The 19,742-nt window shown below is 46.0% G+C and overlaps 2 protein-coding genes across 7 annotated transcripts in view; one reads left to right on the forward strand and one right to left on the reverse strand.

The window, feature by feature from the left end:
- Positions 1-10,522, reverse strand: part of ZNRF1 (zinc and ring finger 1) — a 93,276-nt gene extending 82,754 nt beyond the window's left edge. For 2 of the 3 annotated variants that reach the window (XM_036752619.1, XM_036752618.1), the window contains exon 1: positions 9,422-10,099. In XM_036752619.1, the coding sequence (XP_036608514.1) occupies positions 9,422-9,848 (427 nt within the window). In that variant the 5' untranslated portion in view covers positions 9,849-10,099. Of the gene's footprint in view, positions 1-9,421 lie in introns of all 3 variants that reach the window. The other variant, XM_036752617.1, reaches the window with a different exon arrangement.
- A 5,940-nt stretch (positions 10,523-16,462) lies between these two features.
- WDR59 (WD repeat domain 59) overlaps positions 16,463-19,742 on the forward strand; it is a 68,588-nt gene continuing 65,308 nt past the window's right edge. The window contains exon 1 of one of the 4 annotated variants that reach the window (XM_036750960.1): positions 16,463-16,640. In XM_036750960.1, the coding sequence (XP_036606855.1) occupies positions 16,612-16,640 (29 nt within the window). In that variant the 5' untranslated portion in view covers positions 16,463-16,611. The remainder of the gene's footprint in view (positions 16,641-19,742) is intronic. The other 3 variants (XM_036750957.1, XM_036750958.1, XM_036750959.1) reach the window with 3 other exon arrangements.

The raw sequence follows: 19,742 nt of genomic DNA on the forward strand, positions 1-19,742 counted from the left end.
TTCATAGGAGTTCACACTGTAGAGCCCAGCATGATTTCTTTCTCTGCCTCCAGATGTTTACCTGTATTAGATCTGTGCTAAGAGCTGGCTTGCCTGCGGAAGCCCCTGGACTGCTCTAGACTGGGTGGTAGTGATTATTTCTAATTCTTTTGGTTTTCTTTACCATTAGTCTATTTCCTAGGGTTTCCATAGGACAAAGAGCTGGGAGTCTCCATGACCTCTCACTTTGCCATCTGAAGCAGAAGGCCACATTATTCTTCTCCTTACCCATCCTCATGCTTTTGGGGTTTCCCTTTCATATGTGCAGCTACCAGGGCTTAACACTGCAACTTTAAGTCAGAGGAAGGCTAGAGAAAAGATAGCTAACAACTACTTAGAGCTGTTTTACTTTGCCAAGTTTCAGTCAACCTCAAAGCCCTTCCCACTAAACCCAAATCTCCAGAAGGTAAAGCATGAAGTTAATGTGCTAATTAATTTATGATACAGACAACTTATTAACAATAAGCCATACCACATGCATGTGACCCCCTGGGCCAAGTCACACAACTTCACTGGGCCTCAGTGTGGTCCTCTGTAAAACGAAGTCGGTCTATATGACTTTTACAATCCCTTCCAGTTCTAAATGTAGTGATTCTATTTTCCTATGGGTGAAGTAGACCCCTTGGTTTTGCAGGGTGACTCAGCGGTGACAGAGCTGGAATCTGGACCCGTGGCCAGCTGACAAATCCAGTTATGTTACATGGCAATTTCACAATTCCAGCTTCTTCATTTCCCACCCAGGTGTACCCTTTTGGATATGTCATTATGTCACCAGGACCCTGGTGATTGGGCAAGATCATAATAGTCTTGGTACTCACACCTCAACAGGAGCTTATGCCACTGGGGCCTCTGATTGGAGGGAAGAGTAAAAAGCTCTTCCACAAAACCTCCACTTAAGGAAGGTTCCCCAGGCCAGCTACCTCTTCATCTTCCACCCTGATCCACTCCTCTTGACTTCTCCATCATGCCACCTTCACTCCCCCAATGATAGCATCTTCCCCACTGCCCCTGCCCCGTACCTTTTCAGTTTCTTTCTGTGTGTTGTCCTTCCCCATTAGAATGTAAGCTCTGGGGGCAGGAGGTGTGGGTTGCCTTTTTTTTTTTTTTTTGGTATTTATATCCCAGGCATTTAGCACAGCCCTTGGCACATAATAGGAACTTAATACATGTTTCTGACTGAGTGGCTGTGGAACCAGTGTTATACCTAAAGATTTATTTGTGGGTTCTAAAAATCAACCCCAAAAATACAAGCTGGGGGAGGTGTAGCTAGAGAGAATTTCATCTGAAGAAGTTCAGTGGTTATAAGCTCCACTCAAGTCAATAGTGTACTTTGGCAGCCCTAAAGCTCAGTGCCTCCTAGGTTACCTTAAGAAGGTGCAGAATCGGGATGAAAGAGGTAGAGCCTTCCTGTTGTCTGCCCTGGTCAAGCTGTCCTTGGGTGCCTGCACTCAGTACCACATCTTAGGAGGCTGGAGTTGGAGGCACCCAAAAGAGGGCAAACAGCATGGGCGGGGAAGGTCCTTGGACTCATGACACAAGGAGAGGCTGAAGAAATTGATGATGATTAGGTCAGAAAACAGAAGACTCAGGAGGCACATGACAGCTGTTTAAGTGTTGGAAGGGCTGTCACATGGAATGCTTGCTCTGGTTGGTCTCAAAGAACAGAATAGCAAGCAAAAGGGAGAAGTTTCAAAAAGGAAACTGAAGCTTAATGTAAGGGAAAATTTCCCAACAATGAGTTATTCAAAAATGGCAGGGATTGCTCCAGCAAGTCACGGGTTCTCCCTCACTAAGGTCCCCAAGGCTAGATCTCTTTGGGTCTGTTTTAGGGGATTATCATCGTTGAGGTGTGAGTTGGACTAAATGGCCTTGGAAGTCCTTTCTGATTCTGTGATTCAGGGTCTCTAAATATATGCTTGATTGCTGGAGTGAATATATAGATTTTCTATCTTGTCCTAAAGAAATGCTTAGGAGGTTTTGCACATACCCAAGGAGACACAGGTTATTTGATATGGAAACAAATGGCGAAGGTCACCCAAGAACCAGAGAGGCAGTTGGTCATAATGACAGATACAATTTGGGGCTGGCTGAAGACACAGAACTTGGTTTCTAGTCTCATCTCTTTGGGACTTCAGAAGTACTTATTGAACAGAGAGAACACCATAAGAAATCTATGAAGTATAGTTAAGAAGAGCTTTAAGTAGTGCTACTAAAGGAACAGAAGAGCATACCAGCCACGCTTACATGTGCCAGCACTATGCTGAGAGCTGAGGATACAAAACAGAAAGTTAGACAGTCTCTACCTTCAAACTCACACTCCAACTGGAGAAGACTATACATAAAGGTTCAGATCATGGCAGATGGAAAGGCCAGGTGGTACTTAGCTTCTAGTAGAGTAGCAAGGTGCATCAAAATGCCTCCCAGGGCCTTAGAAAGTGATAGAGAGATGGTCCCCCATCAAGAAGGGTCAGAGTGCAGTGGGCTTCTGGGTTATCTTGTCAGGAAGAAGAGGGATCCTCCATGCAGCTGGCAGGTGGTGCCCAAGATGCCTGCTGAAGTAGTAACTGATACTATTTATTGTCATATGGCAACTCTAGTATTCCTGATCTGCCATTAAACCACCTGCCCTGGGGCAATTTTCATTAAGAAAGGGTTAGGGTCAATAGCATGAGAACAAATACAAATAACCTCTAGAAAGACCATTTAAATGATACTCAAACCATGGGGACCTGAGTCACTTAAAACCTAACTACAACTTTCAGAGAAGACTCAAAGGCACAAACAGAGAAAATGCATGTCAACCACAAACCCTTAGAGGACAGATGAAGGCAAAAGGTGGAATGTTCTACCAACTGGCACTAAGTGTTTTCTAACCAAGCTCCTCAAAATGGTGAAGTGAGGAGGTGGACAAATGACTTCGAAGTTTGCCCAAGTCAGAGGTAATCTGTAAAGAAATCACTTTGGTTAGCAACAAATCACAGTGCTCAGACTGACTTTTGGGGGTTGGTGGGAAGGAACAACATTGAGATAACCACCTTCCCTATAGACATGTTCTTTTGAGAGGCCTCCAAAAAAAACCCACACAAAACAACTTATTTCAATTGCTAGTTCAAATTTGAAAAAAAAAAAAAGATATGTATTCTGCCTCAAAGTCAAGAGCTATCTGAGATCTAGGCTTGTCTAGCTACATAACTGAGGATACATGAGGCAGGATATAACATGGCAAGCCCTTCTGCAGCCCTGGCAGCCAAAAAGGCTGCTGTGACTCATAAGACAGATCAGGAGGGAGATAAGTACAGAAATAAAGGGGATATTTCCATTGTTACCTTCTGTTCAGTGACATCAATTCCCAGAGTACATATCGGTCTAGGCCTGGCTTTATGAGAAAACTAGTCTGTTTCCTTCCTTTCAAAATAAAACCAATTCAAAACAAACAACACTCTTTGGTAACAAGTATTAGGTTGGACCCCACATGGGTAATATATTTCTGAACATTTAATAAGACTTCTAAAAATAATGCCACAAAATGAACCTACAAAAGTATCCAGTGTTTCCTCTTCCAGAGTTAGAAAAACCACTAAGTTGCAAGAACTTCCAGATTTTCTCCTAACCTATTAGTACAACCCTGGAAACTCCTCAGCCTGGCCCACTGAAGTCCTGTCTACCACTGCCTGACCAGCTGGGCTAACATCAGGGGCAAGCTATCAGGTCTCCATCTCACTGAAGATCTATTTATGGATATTCAATGGATCCTGATCTTATGTAGTTTGAGGCCACAGTCAACAATCTGACTCTGATGAGGTCTCGAGGCCTGTCAGCCTAAAAACGAACTGACCTCACTCAGTTTCTTGTTTAATTCAGAAATAGGGAGAAATATGTGCTTCAGAGGGAACATTTTAACTCATATAATTCTGAGTTAGTATTTGGGTCATTCATTCCTACCTGAAACTCCATCTCCCCCTGATCATTTCATCCAGACAAGATCCCAAGTCCTGCTCATGGCCAGGAATCTGGATTTTGGGATCCAAGAATAAGCCTCCTATGTAGGAGAGGCTGCTTGTGTGAGGATGGGGAATCTATTTTTTTGCCCTGAAATGGCTACTCTGGCAATACTGGACCTATCTCTGTTACTGACAACAGCTGAGCTTTATATGGTACTTTTAAAGTGTCCCACCATTTCTTCACAACCACCCTGAGAGGTAGGGAATGCAAGCATATCCATTCTCCAGAGATCCCAGAGCTTCAAGGCAGAAAAAGCAGGTCCCAAGCCCAGCTCTTCTGACACCAAGTGAAGGCCAGCTTCCACTATTGCGCACAGCTTCTCATGACCTTCACCCCTCAGAAAGCTACTCCTTCCTTCCCCCATTCCAGGTCCTCCAGAGAACTCCTTACAACTGAGGCAGCCTCCAGCCAAGTCAATGGCAAAGTTTTACAGGAGGAACTCAAAAACTCTGCTTCTACTGAGGTACCTGAGGACTGTGCCTTACTCATTTTATAGTCTTTCTTCAAGGCACCAAGAATACAAGGCCAATAACCCATCAATAAAATCCAAAGTGTTGGCAGGAATAATCCAGGCTTTTACATCCAAGGCTTCAGTTGCTATTATCCTCATTTCATAAAACAGATGAGAATGCTGAGGCTTACTGAATGCTGAGGACTTCCTCATGATCACACAAAGGTGGGATTCAAACCCAGATCCCTCCTATCTAAATCCAGAGCTTTTCCCCTCTGCCCATAATGTCTTGTACCAGGAGAAAGACTTCATGAAGGGTCACCACCAGCAACCAGATTAAAGGACTCGGGGAGAGGAGAGTTACTTCCAATACAGAAACATTCCAACTCAGATGCAGTTTCAGAATTGAATTCACTAAAATTTCAATTTCCAATATAATTTCCTTAAATAATAAGCAGAAGGCAGCTGCATGGCACAGTGGATCTGGGATCAGGAAGATCTGAATTTAACCTCAAACACTTCCTATCTGTATGACCCTGATCAAGTCACTTAACTTCTGTCTGTCCCAGTTTCCTTATATGTATAATGGGGACAACAACAGCACCTACCCTGCAGAGTTATTTTGAGGATAAAGCAACCTGACACACAGTAGGCATGACAGAATTATAGATTATTTCTTCCCTCTCTTCTAATACTCTAATTCCTTTTTCCTAAGTAAATTATAATTATACAACTCTTCAGTTAAAACAGTGGCCTGGCCCAGAATATTAGTCATGCCATATTTCTCACTAGTTTTTGTTTAATCTGAAAATATATACAGTCCACAAAAACAAACACATTAATAGTCTGGCTAACATAAATCCTTATTTCCTGCAATGCTTTTCTGACTCTAATGGGGAGAGTCTCACTGCTTCTACTTCAGGAAATTAACTCTTCATCTGCGAGGAACAGCAATTTTAAAATTAGGATCAAATCTGCCACTGTGACACCTTCTTCCTGTACTTTTCATCCTCTGATGAACCATAAATTGTAGAAGCAGCATAGCAGAGTGGAACACTGTCCTTGGAACCCAGAAGCCCTGGGTTCAAGTCCTGCCTTGGATACAGCCTGCTGGTATGACCCTGGCTAGGCAACTTACTTACTCCCAGTGTTCTAGGCAATTTTCTAAAGACTCTAAGGTACAGAGAAGTTGCAGACCTGCATTGGTAGAGTTTCTTCACTAGGTAAATATTCCATGATAATTAAATTGCAAGTCTAGTTCCTGTCCCAATCCCCCTAAGGAGTTTATGAAAATTTTTCTGGTTAAGGGGTTCATTTCTTCTCTTTTGAGACCCAGGGGCAGGTAGATGACATGATGGATAGAGCACTGGGCTTGGAATAAGGAAAACCTGAATCTATATCCCACCTTAGATATTTATTAGCCGTGTGACCCTGAGCGAGTCACTTAATGTCTGCCTCAGTTTCCTCAACTGTAAAATGGAGATAAAAACAGCCCCTGCCTTGCAGGGTTATTGTGAGGATCAAGTGAGACAATATTTGTAAAGTACTTTGCAAACTTTAAAGCACTACATAAAGACTAGCTATTATTATTATCAAAAACTTATCTGAATGTTTGTTATCTCTTCACCTCTGGTGAGGCAAACGTGAAACCTCTGATTCTCAATTAGTGTAAATTAGGGGGCTCTCTCTGATCAAATAAATTTGAAAATAAAATCCACAGGCTAGTTTTCTAACAGTTGAAGGTGATTTGTCATCATCTTAAAGTGGGTGACTCAAGGCTTGGCGACAGCAGAGGATAGCTTGGATTTTCCCGGTATGTACGTGTGCGCAGGAGATATGACAACGATGTTTGAATAGCAACATTCATTGACCAGTCATTCTACAAAGGCACGCTGAAAATGCAGCCAACATGTTGGGACCCAGGTGAGTTCTGCCTTTTCCTCCTATCTACATCCTTGTGGTTTTCTTAGAAAAACAGGGCTGGTGCACGAATCAAGGCCTCCAGCTGAATGGTCCAAGCAGCTGTTTCAACAGCATCAAGTATTAGTCAGGAAGAAAAGATCAATAGTTAAGACAGCATCTACAACTCAAGGGATATTAGTGAGTAGCTCCTTCTGAGTACCTAGGCTCAGAACCAACCCTTCAGGAAATCATGGTCTAGAAAGGTCCTTTCTAGTTCTGACTCTTATGAAAGCAGAGCCTACTGATTAAGAGGCAGCTCTGCCATGAAAGTTCCTAAGGAAAAAAGGACACTTTACTTATTATACTACTTTATTGTACCCCTCAAAGAGCTTACCACAACTGAGCCTATTTCAATGAATCCACACTGGCAAATGTGTGTTCATGTGCATTTCAAATTGTTTGGCTCGTTCTTCAGTAACTAAGTGGTGGCAGCATCCTCTAGTCCTCAATGAATTCCAAAGGTATACATACCCTTTACACCTTTCTAGGGCAAGGGTTAAAAAGAAAGCTCAGGCCTCATTCCAGAGGGTACAGGCACGTCTCTACTTGCAAGAGAGGTATATCACTCTAAATCCTGGTTCCTACATGCCAGGAAGTGAAACCTAATATCTAAGGAAGTAAATAAATAAATAAACACAATACCTAAAAAAGAAAAATGAAGGTTCGAGTTCATTTCAAAAGAACTTTATTGGAAAAATTAATTTAACAAAAGAATCAGTCTACAAAGGACTGATATGCTGTGATTCTGCACTATTATCCCCATGGTCCAATGACTCTCCCTATTATTCTCCCAGGGTTCTCATCATAACTAAATGAAAAAGTCACACCTTCCAATTGTCAAAGCTTTTCTCAATCTCTAAGGTTTCACCAAGAGTCTGCTAGTTTGGCATCCAACTGTTGGCTCTCATCTCCAGCAGGGAACTTAGTAGTAGCACAGGGGAGCTGAAGTATAACAAGGAAGGATAGACAAGTCTATCTGGATGTACACACGTGTTTCTTTTTAGTGAAAAAGGGACTCTTTGGGAGGTTAGGAAGGGTTGGGGAAGAGAATCCATCTGGCCCTAGAGAAAGATCCCCTCCAAAATGTTTTAAACCTCTCAATAAGATTAAAACATTAGATCGTATATACAGATCACAGATACTTAGGTAGAATTGTTGGTTTGGGGGCTGTTTTATAGAAGTCTATCACTTCAAGATGCCTAATCTAGTCAGGGTACATATCACTGATTCTTGTTTTAAGCATCTCACTCAAGGGTACCAGGCAGATCACATTCTCTCCAACTAGACCTAGAAATACATTTGGGGACAAGAAACTATTAGCAGAGTTCAGCAAATAATTTCAATTGTTTTCCAACTTCAGTCACTACTTCCCCATATGATTAACTGGAATTCCTAGGTTTCCTTTTTAAACTCTAGAGGGGAAGAACAGTAAAAGGAAATACATACTATTCCCAGAAAAAAAGGTCAACCTCATTTCATAATAGCCACGGTAGAAAATCAGGGGAGAAAAATTCCATGAAAGAGGGATAAATAGTCCAAGATAATCTACAAATTTAACTCAACTCCTCACTGGAGTTCAATTCAAGTGAAGCTTATTAGCTATACTCCAGCAAGTGGTGGTCCCCACTGCCACTCCAAGAAGTCCTCCTTCTGCTTCATCCTGAGTAAGGAGGCTGACCTGTTCTTTCCCTATAGTCCAGTAGTCCAGCTAGGACTTTGTTAGTCTGCCAGCTGGCAGCCTGGGAAACCCCACTTCTGGTTTTTACTGACCTTTCATCATGTTAGCAAAATTAGTTTATACAGTCTCTTTTCAAAGCCTCACCTTTTTTATTCCCCCTCTCCATTCCACTATGTGCATATATGGACAATATAATAGTTTTTCCCAAACATAAAAGAATTCAGATTCCTAATAATCATAGCCAGCACTCATCTATGGACAGGGAAAAAGACTCAAGCAAACCTTCTGCAGCATGAGTAAACAAAGCAGAGACCCCCTGGAGCCTCCAGGAAGGGTTTTTTTTTTTTTTAATGGCATGGACCCTTTTGGCAGTTCAGTGAAGCCTATGGATCCCTTCACAGAATAAGGTTTTTAAATATATAAAATACATAGGATTAGAAAGGAAACCAATTATAATGAAATAAAGATGCATTTTTCCCATTGAAGTTCACAGACAGTGCCCCCCAATCTATCCCTCAGGGGTCTGTGAACCCCAAGCTTAAGAACCCCTGTTCTAAAAGAATCTGGTTGGAAGACCTATTGGCCTGAAGTACAGCTTATACCTGTCTATGCTAAGGGGCAGTTCATCTCCATTTTAAGTAAATACTAAAGGAAACTGAACTGAGCCCAAGGCTTTCAGCAGGGTGTCAAAATGGATGGCCTCCTGGACAGAACGCCCCCATTTCAAATGCACCTGCCCAACACACACACACACACACACACACACACACACACACACAGCTATTGTAGGAGATTGTTACTAGACCAAACTGGGTTTATCTTTCTGACTATAGCAGACAGGCCCAACCAATGCTGCAGTGACAGAAAGGAGGCACTAAAGGTGACCTACTGGAAACAAGGGAAGACCTCTTTCCTCTAAAGATTTTTAACACCAATAGGAAGAAATTGGGGTTGAAGGCCTATCCAACAAGTGAACAGGTTCTATACATAGCTCAACTCCCAGGGCCTTTTTTATACCTGCACTTTATCCAAACCAAAAATCCTTTTGTCCAGGGTCTACCTCCTATTTACATTAGCTTCTAAACAGAGAAGCAGACTGGGAATTAGGTAGTTCCAAGTCCTGTCCTATGAAGATCTGTCCACCAAGCATGGAGCTCCCTTGAAGCTGCCAGTTTCATGCAGGTGAGCGGATGGGCCAGGCTCCTGTGTACACCGATACACACTGACACACACAGACACACACACCCCATCGCCATGAAGAGAGGCCTCCGGGCCCTGGGGTAACTCACCGCTGTGAGAGCTGAACCACCTGGGTGCGATGTGCAGAGGGAGCGCATCTGCCAGCGATGCTCGGGAGCCCAGGTACAGCATCCCGTCTCTATGGTGACTACCACCTGTCTCCTGGTAACCATTGCCGTGGGCATACGTGGAGTCGGCCCCGGAGCCTCCGCCGCCCGGCGCCCTCTCGGCATCGCCGGTCCCCCGGGCAGCCGCCGCACTGTAGAGGCCGAAGGGCACCCCTCCGGCCGTGGTGGGGTCCATGCCCATGCCGGCCACTGAGCTGACGGAGCGGCTACGCAGCCCCATGGCCCCGCCGCCCGCCCGGTAGTGCCCGAAGTGGGGGGCCCCCCCCGGCGGGGGCACGGCGCTGTCATCCGTGGAGACGCCCGGGAAGGGGCCTCGGGAGCGGCCCGCCGTGCTCTGCTTGCCCCCCATCCCCGGCCGAGCCACAGGCTGCAGGGGGGGCTCGCTCCCCCGAGAAAGCGAGCGCGGCCCCTCCCCCACCTGCCCGCGGCCGGAGCGGGTCCTGGGCGCTTAAAGGGAGGCCGGGGCCAAGCTGGGGCGGGGGGCTGAGGGTGCCCCGGGAGGAGGTGGGGATCAGAAACTAAGGATCAGAGGCGAGGCGAGCGCATGTCGCCCGGGCCCCGAGGCGAGGCGCAGTCCAGCCCCGCGCCCGCCCGCCCCGAGCTCCGGAAGACCGGGGGCGGCGGCGAGAAGCGGGGCCCGGCAGCTCCGGCTCCTCCTCAGGGCCGCCGCCGCTGCTGCTGCTGCTGCTGCTGCCGCCGCTGCTGCTGCTGCTGCCGCCGCTGCTGCTGCTGCCGCCGTCGCCGCCGCGAGGGCGCCGCGGCCATGGACGGAGCCCGGGACGGACGGGCTGGAGGCCGGGGCGGGAGCGCCCCCTCGGCTCCGGCTCCGGCTCTGGCTCCGGGCGGGGCGGGGGGAGGGGAGGCGGCTCGTTCTTTGTCAGGGCGGCGGCGGCTGCGGGTGGCGCTCCCGGCTCTGCCGGCGGCTCCGGCTCCGGCTCTCTCTCGGTCTGGGCTCCTCTCGCTCTCCTGCTGCTCCTCACTGCTGTGGAGACAATAGAGGGCGGCAGAGCGCAGGCGCGGCCCTGGAAGCCCGCCTCCTCCCCTCCTCCTCCTCCCGGCCCCGCCCCGTTCTGCCCCGCCCACCACGCTTAACCCTTTCGCCGCCGCGCCGCCGCCGCCGCCGCCGCCGGGCCCTGACCTCCGACCTCCCCCAAGCCGCAACTCCGGCGCTGTCCGTCCCACCCTCACTCCACCTGGCGAAGGAGGAGGCGGAGTGAGGGGGAGGTTACGGGTATCTTCACCTCCCCGATCTGGGCCGCAAGGGGACGAGGACACCGAGACGCTGGCTAGGGTTTCCTCCAAATGATTCGTGTATAATACATACATACATACCCCTTTTTATCCTCTAGGGCAAGGATCAAAAAAAAAAAAAAAAAGAGCTCAGGTCTCATCCCAAAGGGGACCTCCAGGTATCTTCCCGAAGTAACGGAAGAAGGAGGAGGGCGCACTCCTTGATCAATTTCAACCAATATCAATAATCCATCCACTCTATGGGCACTGTTGGGAGCTGATGCGAGTACAAAGAATGTGAAATAATTCCTACTTGGCAGTGAGACAAAGACGTGTAAAAGCATGCAGTATATGCTCAAAATTGACTAAATCATGTGCATATGTGTGTGTATAGACATGCATAGAGGTATATGCACGCAATCTATGTACATATATATTAACTCTATGTTGTATTATATATATACTTATGAGTATAAATATACACACCTGTATTCATTAACTTTGTATTTATGCTGCATGTTTTTATTCTTTATATTAGCACGCATATGTACAGTGTATATATATAGATACAGTGTAGATACAGTTTAAATACAGTGTATACATACACGTGTAAATACAATGTATACATGCATCCACAAAGTAAATACAAGTTACTATGGAACGGAAGACTGCTCCCCAGAAAGAGACTAAGAATGGCTGAAGATCAATCGGGTCTCTGGAGGTGGGTAGTATTAAGGCAGATCGTGAGGTATGGCCTTGTAGCAAGGGTTACGGGGTGGTGGAGAAATGAGTTTTGAAAATCCATCAGGGATTTTCAACCCACCCACCTTCCTCTTGTTTCTGCTGATGCAGAAAGGTCTTTGATAAAACGCCCCTCCTGCTAAAATTCTGCCCTCACAGCTCCTCCTGGTGGGGATGCTTAGTATTTTCTTTATGGTCCCTCTTTCCTCCCATCAGCCCCCTGCCTTCCTCTTTCACCTTTCCAGGTTAGGCAGTTTGAGATGGAAAGTCACGTTGGTCTAAGGTGTTTTTTCCTCCTGCTTTGGGATGTTTTTCTGCTTTTCCATCAAAGACTACATTATAAAATCAAGTGAGGTAGGTCTGAAAGGCCCCTGACTTAGGCAGGAGTCATGCTACCTGCTACATGAAAACTATCCTAGTCGAACTCAAGTTACCGGTGCCCTTCCTTCCAAAATGACCCTGCATCAATTTTGTACGCATTCAGTTTGTTGTTGTTCAGTCTTGTCTGACTCTTTGTGACTCCATTTATGGTTTTCTTGGCAGAGATACTGGAATGGTTTGCCATTTCCTTCTCCAGCTCATTATTCAGATGAGGAAACTGAGGCAAACAGGGTAAAATGATTTGTCCAGGGTTGAAAAGCTAGTGACTAAGGCTGGATTTGAACTTAGGCCCAGTGCTCTATTCACTGCCACCTAGCTGCTCATTGTATTCAGTATATATCTCTATATATACATGTTGCCTCCTTCATAAGATGTAAGCTTCTTGAAGGCATAGACCGCTTTATTTTTTTATTTTTGGCTCTCTACTGTTTAGCCCAGAGTAATAATTGCAGTTTGAGATTGGCAAAACACTTTATGTTATCTTATTTGATCCTCACAGCAACTTTGCCATGATTACCCCCATTTTACTGATGAGGAAACAAATTCAGGGGCTAAGTGACTTACCCAGGGTCACACAGCTAGGAGTATCTGTGGCTGGATTGTAACTCAGGTCTTTGAAGTCAGGTACTGTCTTCAACTCCAGGCATGCTGCATCCCCAGGAGTAGAAGGGATAGAATTTGGAACTCACAACTTAAAAAAAAAGTTAGAAATTGTTTTAACATGTAATTGGGAGAAAAATAAAAAGTGATATTAACTACAAAACCCAAAACATGCAATTGGGAGAAAATTAAATATTATATTAAAAATGCTTATTGCTTGATAGATTTGTGTTCTAGTTTTGGATCTTGACATAAGCCAGCTGTAACACCACCTGAGTCCCTTACAGCTCAAAATCTATGAATCCTTAAGCCTCTTTTTCTTCATTTGTCTGTTCCTCCCACATATTTTAAAACCTCTGGGCCTAGAAGGGGCACATATCTATCTCCCTGGTTTAAATTTCCTCAAAATACTTTGAAAAACCTTTCAAAATACTTTTGAAACCCAAAGAGCACTTAAGACTTGTATTTGAATTTCAGTGAAGGCATCTGAATGATTTTCAATAAATGACTCTGAGCCTCAGTTTCTTCATTTCTAAAATGGAAAGTTGGCCTGGATGATCTCCAATCTCTTTTAATTCAATTCTGTAACTAAGCTAGTAGTAGGTGGGACAACAAGATGAATGATCATTTGAAAAAAGAAACTAAAAAAGGAGAACCAGTCCTTGGGTTTTTCCTCTAAAGTGGTTACTCTGGGGAGAAATTGGGAAAGAGAATGCCATGCCATATTCAGTTAAGCCAAGCCAAAGCTTTATTCTGAATCACCACAGGCTACATCCCCACTCCCTTCCATCCTTAGCACCCCTTTCCCCACTCCAATCCCCCAAGGAAAATGTTACAATCCAAACCAGGAAAAAGGCCAAGGAATAACCAGGATAAAGGTTATGTCTGTGAATTTCTCCCATCAACAACCCTAGCTATTCCTAAATTAGTATCCAGAGAGGGATATTTTTAGCATAATAATATGGCATCTACTGAAATCTTTTTTTGTTTGTTTTTTTTTTTGGCAAGGCAATTGGGGTTAAGTGACTTGCCCAAGGTCACACAGCTAGTACGTGTCAAGTGTATGAGGCCACATTTGAACGCAGGTCCTTCTGACTCCAGGGCCGGTGCTCTACTCACTGTGCCACCTAGCTGCCCCCATCTACTGAAATCTAAAGAAACTCAAAGGCCTTATGAACCTACCATATTCGACTTATTTCATTGTCTTTGTTGTATATTTGTTTGTATTTTACATCCATCTTCCATTATGGTTTGGTTTGTTTTCCTTTGGGGACCAAACAGATCTTGAGGGAAAAGAATAGGGGAACCAGAGAACATGGTGGATGATCTATGTGCAAAGCAAAAGAAAACAGAAGTAGCAGCTGGATTTGGGGGAATTTCCTCTTCCTCTGAAGTTTCTTGTTGACCTTGAGTAAACTGCCTCTCTGTATACACTGAGGCTGTGAAATGGGGTTGATAAACTGCTGACCCAGCTCCCAGGAGTGTGTGTGTGTGTGTGTGTGTGTGTGTGTATGTGTGTGTGTTGGTGGGGGGGAGGATAAGTGATAAAAATTGATTTTAGAACCCATTTACAAATGTGAATTCTCAATAACATTGTAGTAGGTCAGGCTCTGTTTTAAATATCCAAGGAGAAAGGCTTAAATAAGAAACAGCCTGGGAGTCTGACTCAGAACATTTGAAAAAGACAGCATCAGAGTTTATATACTATTTCATCGAACTGGACACCTGGATCCTCCTTATCCTGGTAAACCAGAGAGGCCTTTGGAGAGGCCTTTGGGAGTTATACCTTCTACAACCTGCAAATACAGCAAACATTTACTAAGTCCCTGTAATGAGCAAAGCGTTGGGCTAGGTTCTGGGAGAGAAACAAAAGTGAAATAACCTTCATGGAACCCACAGTCTAGTGGGACAAATACACATGATCCTAAAAAGAGGCAGCACTGTAGGTAGAGAGAACTAGAGTTCTGGATTCAAGGAACCCGGTTTCAACACTCATTACCTGTGTGGCATTGGGCAATTCCTTTCATCATGCTAGATCTCTGTTTCCTTATCTGTAAAATGAGGGGATTAGACTAGATGATCTCTAGTGTCCCAGTGAATTCTAAATTTTAATCCTAATGTAAAAGAAATCAATCTCAGTGGTTAAGTGGTTCCTCTTCCTTCCCCCTCCCCCTTTTTCCTGTGGGATGAATCTTTCTGACTTTCTATTTTTTTGCTTCACTAAAACAGAAGTTAAATAGAAATGAGGAACAAAGGATAATTAACCATTAAGTATGTGTAAAGCAGAGATAGAAATAATAGGTCTCTTGATTATGTTTTTAAGTTAGAGAAGAAAGTCCGCTTTCTACCAGGGCTATCCAAAGAGACTCAAGATTTATAGAGCAGGAAAAAAACCTTGGAGAGAAAAGCCTTCTCCTTGTATAGATGGGGAAATTGAGTGTCAGAGAAGTGAAGGGGCATCCTTCAGGCTACAGAGCTAGCTAATGGTAAAGGCTCTTTCCATTATGCCACACAGCACCCCCTTAACTTGGCTAGCTGGCGGTGGTTCTGGAAGAGAATGATGGCATTAGGAAGGTGATGACATGTATGACTTGTAAGTGGATTGCATTTAAGTGAGGGAGGACTGTGCAAAGTCACCAACCTCAGTTTCCCCTTTGGAGCCATCTGGGTCCAGTGGCAAGATATAGATCAGGATGACTGGAGATGGCCCCCTGGCTAGCTGGTGACATTTTGGCAAATATTTGACTGGCTTGGTGAGGAGGACTTTGCAGCTGTATCGGCAATTTTGCTGGGGTCCCTTAGTAGTTCCTAAACCAGGATTTAGGTGAAGAATTGGTGTGAGGTTGTGTTCAAATCCCAGAATTCCAAGAGGCTGTGGGAAAGTTGAAGAAGCCTCATCATAGGAGGCCAGCTTGGGCTTAGCTCTGAGCAAAGAACTCCGGCTCTTAGGCCCTACTTCGAGCTCAGTTTTCTCTCAAGAAACATGATTTTGTCTGAAGCACGAATCTCTTATTTTGATAGTAGTGGTTGTAGGATCAAATAGGATAATGTGTAAAATATTTGTAAACATGCTTAGCACAATTCTTGGGACATAGTAGGCACTATAGGAATGCTTATCCCCCGTCCCTTCCCTTTGTAAAGGATCCAAATCAAAGAGAACCAGTTTGAAATGTGTTCCCTCTCACAAATCATGAGAAGCAATCATAGCAAGTTCTTTATTTCTAAAAATCCTAAACAGACTCATATTGGCGAGAGGGACAGAAGGAAGGGAGGAGAGGGAGAGATTGAAAACATGAGCTTCTCATCATGTTTTGACGATGTTTTCTGGATACTGCATGGCAGATTTTTAGGACTTTGAGGGTGTAGTTAAGAAGAATGCCGGGGGAATGGATGTCTTCTCCATAGAGGGAGAAATCTACATGAGTGGGAATGGTTGGAGGGGGGACATATTTAGCCCCAGAGGATGAGACTGATTTTGTCTGTCCATCCATTCATCCCTGTGCCTATCTATCCACTCATATTTCTGTCTATTTAATATCTTTTATTTCTCCATTCATCCGGACACCACCTATACATCATCCACCTATCCATCCGTTCGTCTTTGTATCTGTCTGTCCTTGCATCTGTCCGTCCATCTGTCCATCCGTCTGTCTATCCCTGAACAGGGTTTAGGAGATGTCCAAGAAGGAAGCTGAGCTGGTCCCTTGCCCACCTTTTGCCCCGCCCGCAGCTTCTGCTCGGGTTGGCCCTGTACTACAATTCCCGACAGAGCCTGAGGCAAAACGGGGTGGGGCGGGGCTCCAGCTTCAGAGAGCCGAGGAGGTTTCGCCTCCGTGTTACGTCACGTCACCTGGAAGCGATAAGAGCCCAAGCTGGGTCAGGGAGGGGAGGGGAGGTTAAGGCGAGGGCCTGGTTGTGTTTGGCAGAGCGCGTGCACGCTAGACCACGCGGGGTGGGGGCGGAGCCAATGCTGAAGGAACAACCAATGGCTGGTGGAACAGCGAGATGGGTGGGGCGTCGAGGGGGTGGTCTGAGGTGAAGGGTGCGTCCTCCTGCGTGCCGAAACCCCGGCGCGCGGGGCCGAGGGGAGGAGCGTGGCTGCGGCCGTGGGGTGGCGGCGGCGGTCAGGCCGGAGATGGCGGCGCGGTGGAGCAGCGAGAATGTGGTGGTGGAGTTTAGGGATTCCCAGGTGCGCGGCGGGGTTGGGGTGGGCTGAAGGAAGCCGTCTGAGCATGCGCCTCGTGCCTTCTCCTCTCCCCGCCCCCCACCCCAGGCGCTGTCAGTAGTGGGGCGCTACGGGCCGGGAGTTGGGGGGCAGAGGCCGGGAGTGGCGAGGGCCTGCCGGCCGGAAGGAGAAGAGAGGGAAGGACACCCCGAGGCGGAGTCCCACCCGGAGGCCTTTGGGGACTGGCCGTGAGGGCCCGTCCCGGGTGGGCAGAGGCCTCCGGGGCCGGCCGAGCCGAGGGTGGGCTGCTCTGGTGGGGGGGACCCTCCTCGCGGGCGAAGTGAGGGCCTGGGACCAGCCAATGGCGGTGTGCAACCACCTTGTCTCGTCTTATCTTCACCTGGAAGAGAGGGCTGCTATTACCCCACTTTACAGACGGGGAAGCGGAGGTAGACGGAGGCCAGTGCCATGCTCATGGCCGCTCAGCTAGCCAGTGTCCGAGGCAGAATCCGGCCTTTTGGACGTCCACCTCGCTGGGTGACCCCCTCCATTCCCCTCCTACTTCCCCCGGCCCGGAGTTCGTCGGTGGGGTTTGTTCTGGAGGGCCCATTCAGTCGACAGGTGGCTTTTGTACCTGAAACAGGAGTCCCCCAACAGAGGGTTGGCAGGCCTCTGCCCAATGCCCTCTCTCGGGATGGAAGATTGGTCACAGGATCATCGATGAAGAGAGCTCTAACCCCATTCTCTTACAAATGAGGAAACTGAGGCCCAGAGAGGTATCCCAGGCGCAAAAGGTGTCAGAACTTGGATTTGAATATAAGTGCTCTGGCACCAGAACCAGTGGTCACCACCTGGTCAACAAGCATTTTTTAAAGCTGCATTCTGCCTACGCTAGATGCTGGGGATGCATACGCCAACAGCTCCCCCCTCCCGCCAAAAAAAAACCCACACCAAAAAAAAAATCCAGTCCCTTTCTGTAAGAAGTTTATGTTCTATTGCAGGGAGACAACAGGTGTAGGTGAAATAATATAGACAAAATAAACATCAGGTCTTTTCAGGCATGGTGGTGAGGAAGCACTGGCAACTGGAGATACCAGGCACAGAAGGTCTTGAGGTGATGGTAAAGAGGGAGCCAGCTTTTGCAAAGGCACAGAAACTCTGCCTTGTCTAAGCAAAAAGGCTGAAGGTAGACATAATGACAACCAGCGTTTGCGCAGTGCTTTCAGGTTTCCCAAGTGCTTTCACAAACTTACCATTTGATCCCTCAGAATAGCCTTGGAAGGTAAGTGTTATGCCCTTTTCACAGACGAGGAGACTGAGGCAGACAGATGTGAAGTTAGTTGTTTAGGCTCACACGGGCAGTAAAGGAAATGTATAATAGGCCTTGATAGGTAGGTTGGAATCAAGTAGTGTGTGGTTTAAGTTGACAGAAGGGTTTATGCTTGATCTTAGATGTAAGGTGAATAGAGTCCTGGGCCTGGAGTCCAGAAGACTTCTCTTTCTGAGTTCAAATCCAGCCTCAGATACTTACTAGTTTTGTGACTGAAGGCAAGTCACTTATGTTTGCCTCAGTTTCCTCATCTGTAAAATGAACCAGAGGAAGAAATGGTAAACCACTCCAGTGTCTTTGCCAGGAAAACCCCAAATGGACTCAGGATGAGTCAGTCAGATGCAACTGAACAACAGAGGCAATAGGGAACCTCTGGAACTTATTGATCAGGGTAGTGATACGGTATTGGTGCTAGGGATACAAATGCAAAGTTGATATTCAGCCATCGGAATGATCTTCCTAAATGGCAGGTCAGGCCGTGTCACTTCTCTAGTCAGTGAACCCCATGGGCTTCCCAACACCTCCAGCATCAAGTATGAAAGCCTCTGTTTGGAGAGTTCAGAGTCCTTTGTGACCAGTAGCCCCCTCCTACCTTTCCAGTCTTCTTAAGCCTTATGCCCCTCCCACATGTTCTTTGACGGAGTGACACCGGCCTCCTTGCTGTTTGCGGAAAGAGACACTCCTCTTGTCTCTGGCTCTCTCTGCCTGGAATGGTCTTGGCTTTCCTGGTTTTGCCTCACATCCTAGCTAAAATCCCACCATTTATTAGAAGCCTTTCTGGATCCCCCTTAAGTCTCTCTGTTGATTGTTTCCAATTTTTCTTGTATATAGCTTGTTTGTACACAGTTATTTGCAAGTTGTTTCCCTCCCACCCCTAGCAGACTGTGAACTCCTTGAGAGTAGGGACCATCTTTTACCTTTCTTTGTATCTCCAACCCTTAGCACATAGTAGGCCCTTAATAAATGTGTATTGACTGACTGATGGTTCCTGCCCTTAAGGGACTGTCATTTAAAAAAAAATCGATAACTTTTGTTTTTATCATTTCTCAGTGAGCCATCCATTATAATAAGAAAATAAAGAGAGAGAAAACAAGCAGTTTAGCAAAACTAAGCGGCAAATCATGTGAGTGATGGCACATGCAATGTTCTACATTCCTCGTACCCCACTGGAGAGGAGGGGTTGTGTTGTGGACCTTTTGGCAGTCTGAGGAAGCCTACCAACCACTTTTCAGGATGTTTTAAATGTAAAAAAAAAATGGGGTTACAGAGAGAAACAATTATGTTGAAATACAGCCATCAAAATATTTAAAAAATATTCATAGGTCCGAGGTTCAGAACCCTAGATGTATATTGAGAATGGTGGAAGCCAAGGAAGGACACTTTAGTTGCAGGAGTGTGAGTTGGAGCCATTAGGAAGTAAATTGTCTTTGCCTTCCAAGGAGCAAGATGAAATTGTTCCCCATGTTGAGCCTTCTGAAACTACACCTGATTGATGGGATCATGGATTTAAGCTTTAGGGGACTTGTATAGGCTGAGCCTTCATTTTGCTGATGAGAACCTCAGACAAGTTAAGTGACCCATTTAGTTCAGTACTCTAGAGCCTGAGGGTGGGGGAAGCAGAGCCTAGAGTTGTGAAGGTGGGAGATCAAAGCTGTAGGGAAACATGAGGGACATTGCCAGAAGTGAAATTCTCTTTTTAAATGGCCACGTGTGATCTGAGAAGCACTAATACCGTTTTGCTAGCGTTCATGTAGCACCTACTGTGTGCCAGGTACTGTGCTAAGTGCTTTACAAAT

The sequence above is a fragment of the Trichosurus vulpecula genome, chromosome 3 (assembly GCF_011100635.1).
Source record: "Trichosurus vulpecula isolate mTriVul1 chromosome 3, mTriVul1.pri, whole genome shotgun sequence".
In the NCBI taxonomy this organism is placed as follows: Eukaryota; Metazoa; Chordata; class Mammalia; order Diprotodontia; family Phalangeridae; genus Trichosurus; species Trichosurus vulpecula.